At 42.8% G+C, this 4,954-nt stretch overlaps 1 protein-coding gene across 1 annotated transcript; it reads right to left on the bottom strand.

The window, feature by feature from the left end:
* Positions 1–2,313: 2,313 nt before the first annotated feature.
* On the bottom strand, positions 2,314–4,558 carry LOC137348812 (gastrula zinc finger protein XlCGF8.2DB-like). Its single transcript, XM_068014056.1, has 2 exons — positions 4,032–4,558; positions 2,314–2,512 (listed from the first exon to the last, which is right to left on the bottom strand). Exons 1-2 carry the CDS (start codon positions 4,556–4,558, stop codon positions 2,314–2,316), a joined length of 726 nt encoding a protein of 241 aa, XP_067870157.1.
* Between the last annotated feature and the right edge of the window lie 396 nt (positions 4,559–4,954).

A 4,954-nucleotide genomic window follows, 5' to 3' on the forward strand; every position in this document is an offset into this window, starting at 1 on the left:
CATAATGAATAGAACTCTTCATAGGTTTTTATCTCAATTACTGGCAAAATGCTTTATCAATTAAGCCTCAATTAGAGTAGGGTAGGAACTGACATTGCAGGACCTGGACTAACCATCGGGCAAACGAGAAAGGTGGTCTGATGGCCAAAAAGGGGATAAAAGAACAGCTATTGAACATGAGAAGCAACATGTAAAAACTCCAGAGGAAGAAAGAAGAAAACCTTCAGTCAACATAACACAGCAAGAGAAAGAAAGACTGTGCCACAGTCACTCGGAGGGCAAACGCCAAGGATCTGAGGTTCAGACTGTGACTATTGTCGTTGTTAAGTATTACTTCATTACACTAAATATAAATTACTTAATAAATCGTCTACACTTCATAACAACATATACCTGCACCCATAGAGGGTGGTTGTGGTCAGGGACAAGTCACCCTTGTTGGATTAAATGGAATCCTGAAAGGAGCAGGAAAGCTGCACTTTTTTGACAAATCACCAAGATAGCAGACTACAAGTCATGGCCAAAACATCATTCATTAGTTACAAATCACAACTTAGTTAAATCTGGGCACACAGACACTTTATTGACATGTATAAATACATATAAATGTAATCAGTTATCCAGCAGTTGAGCTGGATAGGAATCGTATTTCACAAAACAAGTAACAAATACTTGTGAGAGTGGCAAAAGATCAAAAGGTCTGAAAATTAGTGGCCGAAGACTAAAAAATACTGATTTTTTTGACAATGAGTCATGTAATTTTAACACTGTTATTAAAGCAAACTAGTTGAGTCATGGTAATTTTGTACAATTTCGCATATGTAATGAATAAACTTGCAGTGTACTCAGAATACATTTTCATGAGACTTACCTGACAGCTGATAATTGGTTTAACAGAGCTTCATGTTCTCATCAGGTGGCAAGACCGTATCTTCAATACAGAAGTCCTCGAGGCGGCCAACATCCCCAGCTTATACACACTACTGAGTCAGCGGCGCTTGAGATGGCTTGGCCATGTGAGCCGCATGGAAGATGGCAGGATCCCCAAAGACACATTGTACAGCGAGTTCACCACTGGTATCAGACCCACCGGCCGTCCATGTCTCCATTTTAAAGACGTCCGCAAATGCGACAAGAAGTCCTGTGACATTGATCACGAGTCGTGGGAGTCAGTTGCCAGCATTCGCCAGAGCTGGTGGGCAGCCATAAAGGTGGGGCTAAAGTGTGGTGAGTCGAAGAGACTTAGCAGTTGGCAGGAAAAAAGACAGAAGCGCAAGGGGAGAGCCAACTGTGTAACAGCCCCGACAAACAAATTTCTCTGCAGCACCTGTGGAAGAGCCTGTCACTCTAGAATTGGCCTTTATAGCCACTCCAGGCGCTGCTCCACACACCACTGACCACCTCCAGGCGCTTACCCATTGTCTCTCGAGATAAGGAGGCCAAAGAAGAAGAATGTTCTCAATGTCCTGCTTCTGCCTATTTATAGCTTTCTCACGTAAAAGGTGTTCTGTGAAAATGTGTCAGCTTTAATGGAAAGCAATATATATAAGCATACCAGATGGCACGTTCTGGTACCTTGGTAAGTGATGTGGACAAATCAGTAGGTATATAAATTAATAAAAAGTAAACATTTATGAGACATTTACAATCCAGAAACATGAACATAAGCAGGGTAATTTTGTTATTTTGTACTGTGACATAATCACCTGAACGATGCAGAAAGTCAAACCAGGTAGGGAGGATTGTATACCAGTTATACAGCCTGTCCAATTTACTGTCCATTAACTTAAATGGACAGGAATATCACATACATTCTGTTAGGAGCATGTGATACTCCTGATCCAATTTTCTTTACGACAATTATTTACCTCCAAGCACAAAAGAGGAAAATAAGCTTATTAACTTTTGCAAATGCAATGCCTCTATAGATAGAATTGCTTGTTTTTAAATATCATCACTTATGGTAGATTTTATCATTTAAAATAATTAGTCACATTATAATGATTGTAAATTAAAATAATCTTGTTTGCAGTGCAGATCTCATTATAATCTTAATGAAAACTAATGAAAAATGTGGTTTTCCTCTTCAAAGGGTCCAAATATTATGCAACATAAAAATTTTCCCAGATCTTGCGAGTGACAGTGGAAAAGTAATGAGACTAGTGTTGTACCTCTAGGAAGCAAATCCTGCACTCCGGGTCCCAGTACTTTGTGGGACGTCCTGCCCCATGTGTCTAAAGATCTGCAGGTCGAGAATCAGCCTGTTCAGTGACCTGAAGACCCATGGAAGAAACTCACGACCTTGAGTAGACGTCATCCTCGAATCGAGGGACAGCCGACGACAACCTCTGCAGTAACAAGTTTGAGGTTCTGTTGCATCATCCCCAAATCAGGCTCAAAAGTTTGGTAAAGGCCCTGTGACAATGCAGCAGGTCCAATGGACAGCTGTATATCCCAACAGTGATGAACACTTCTGGCTCCTGTTTTACTGCACCAATTGTTCTGGTGACAGCTGCATTTAACAGCAAGGTGAGCTGAAAATCATAACTATTGTGTTGGCTTGGAGAAAGGCAGCATTCTGTATATACTGAAGATTTACTACATTGGTCTCTGGGATGAGGGGGTTGTCCTATGATGAGGGGCTGAGTAAATTGGGCCTGGAGTTTAGAAGAATGAGAGACGATCTAATTGAGACACACTGGATTCTGAAAGGGCTTGATAAGGTAGAAGCTGAGAGATTGTTTCCACTGGTCAGGGAATCGAGAACACGGGGGCACAATCTCAAGATAAGGGGCCAATCATTAAGGACTCAGATGAGGAGAAATTACTGCAGTCAAAGCATCGTGAATCTTTGGAATTCTCTACCCAAGACGGTTGTGGATGCTCCATTGTTGAATATATTTAAGGCTGGGATTGATAGATTTTTGGTCTCTCAGAGAATCAAGTGATATGGGCAGCGGGCAGGAAAGTGGAATTGAAACCCAAGATCAGCCATGATCATATTGAATGGTGGAGCAGGCTCAATGGGCCATATGGTCTACTTCTGCTCCTATTACTTGTGTTCTTGTATATACATGTTCATACATGTACAAAGTATTGTGCCATCAGCCTGAGAAACCCAGTGACCATTTATAGGACTGCAGAGAGCTCACAGGATAGTTGCACTGTAACCAATACACAGCACTTGTGGTGCAGGACAGTCTTTTCCAGATAATCTTCAGCAATGCCAAACCACACATTGAAGAAAGATGGCCAGAGTTATACTCCTTGCCCTGCATCATTGTGGTGTAAAAGACAGCTTCACACTGACTCCAGGTTTACAGTGTGACTGGGGCAGTAGACAGTGAAAATGGAGATGAACAATGAATGGAATTCAGCCAAACACCTGAGCAAACCGATAAGTGGAAATTCCAGATCACTTCAGTTGCTGCAAAGCACAGGACATATTAAGTTTATACAGTTCATGTTCACTGTAGGATATTCACATTCAGTAACCAGTATGTGCAGAGTTTTCAGAAATTACTACAGACACACACTGCTGTGTTAATGGAAGCAAGTTTCAAATTCCTATTGACAGACCAATCTTTTTGCTGCAGACCAGCGACTTTAAGACATGTCAAATGAGCTGTGTCAGTTCTCAGGTGGTCTCTGCTAAGATATCCCATGAAGGCAAAAATAAACATTGGGAATTGGTCTGTGTATACACACATCTCCTTTTTGTCTATTTACAGAAGACAGATACACTGAAGTTGTGAAGGAGAGTGCAGTTCCACCCACTTGCTTTCCTGTTTGAAATTCATTTCCACCAAGGTGGAGGACTATAAAAAATAAAGATAACTTAAAAAAGGTAAAACAGATCGCCGAGCAGCTTTGTGGTTGGCCGACTTTAAAAAAATCATAACTGACAGTTGCAATTTCTTTCAAAGCCGGTCTTGTGGTTAAGGTGGGAATGGGAGAAGCCAATGGTGGATTTCCGAAACCCCAATGTCGGAAATCTGCCATTTGGTGGAAATTTCTCATCCCTGAGTTACTTGTGAACTCGCTGGTGTGTCAGCACATGGGATGAAGCAGGATGTTCCTTCCCCTGGTCAGAGCAAGTGAATGGCCTCTTCCTTGTGTGAACTTGCTGGTGTTTCAGCAGGTGGGGTGAAGTAGTGAATTCCTTCCCACACTCGAAGCAGGTGACTGGCCTCTCTCCAGTGTGAACTCGCTGGTGTGTCAGCAGGACGGATAAATGATTGAATCCCTTCTCACATTCTGTGCAGGTGAATGGCCTCTCCCCAGTGTGAGTGTGCTGGTGTGTCAGCAGGGCGGATAACTGAGTGAATCCCTTCCCATATTCGTTGCAGGTGAATGGCCTCTCCCCAGTGTGAATGTGCTGGTGTGTCAGCAGGACGGATAAATGATTGAATCCCTTCCCATATTCATTGCAGGTGAATGGCCTCTCCCCAGTGTGAATGTGCTGTTGTGTAGTGAGGTTGCCTAATCGCCTGAACCCAGTCCCGTAGTGAGAGCACCTGAACAATCTCTTGTCAGTGTGAATACGTTGATGGGACATCACTTCAGCAGAACGTTTATAGCAATTCCCACAGAATGGACATTTAAAAGGTCTCTCCCCAGTGTGAACTCACTGATGTGTCAGCAGGTAGCATGATTTAGTGAATCCCTTCCCACATTCACAGCAGGTGAACGGCCTCTCCAGGGTGTGACTGCATGGATGAGTTTCCAGCTCAACTGGATAATTCAATCACTTTCCACAGTCCCCATATTTACATGGTTTCTTCCCAATGTGACTGCAGTTGTGTTTCGACAGGGCAGATGATTGGTTGAAACCTCATCCACACACAGAACATGTGTACAGTTTCTCCACACTGTGATCGGTACTTTTTCCTTCCACGTTCAAAATCCAGTGTTATTCGGGTTACAACAGGTTGGGCGACTCCTTCAGATCCTG

Source organism: Heterodontus francisci, chromosome 34 (genome assembly GCF_036365525.1).
Source record: "Heterodontus francisci isolate sHetFra1 chromosome 34, sHetFra1.hap1, whole genome shotgun sequence".
Lineage (NCBI taxonomy): Eukaryota > Metazoa > Chordata > Chondrichthyes > Heterodontiformes > Heterodontidae > Heterodontus > Heterodontus francisci.

What these genes read in the sequence shown, in the direction of transcription:
- LOC137348812 (XM_068014056.1), bottom strand. Translation starts at nt 4,558, where the DNA reads ATGTCCCATCAACGTATTCACACTGACAAGAGATTGTTCAGGTGCTCT. An exon ending in ACACACCAGCGAGTTCACAA is followed by an intron (nt 2,513 to 4,031) that starts GTAACTCAGGGA and finishes TGTTAAATGCAG; the next exon opens with CTGTCACCAGAACAATTGGT.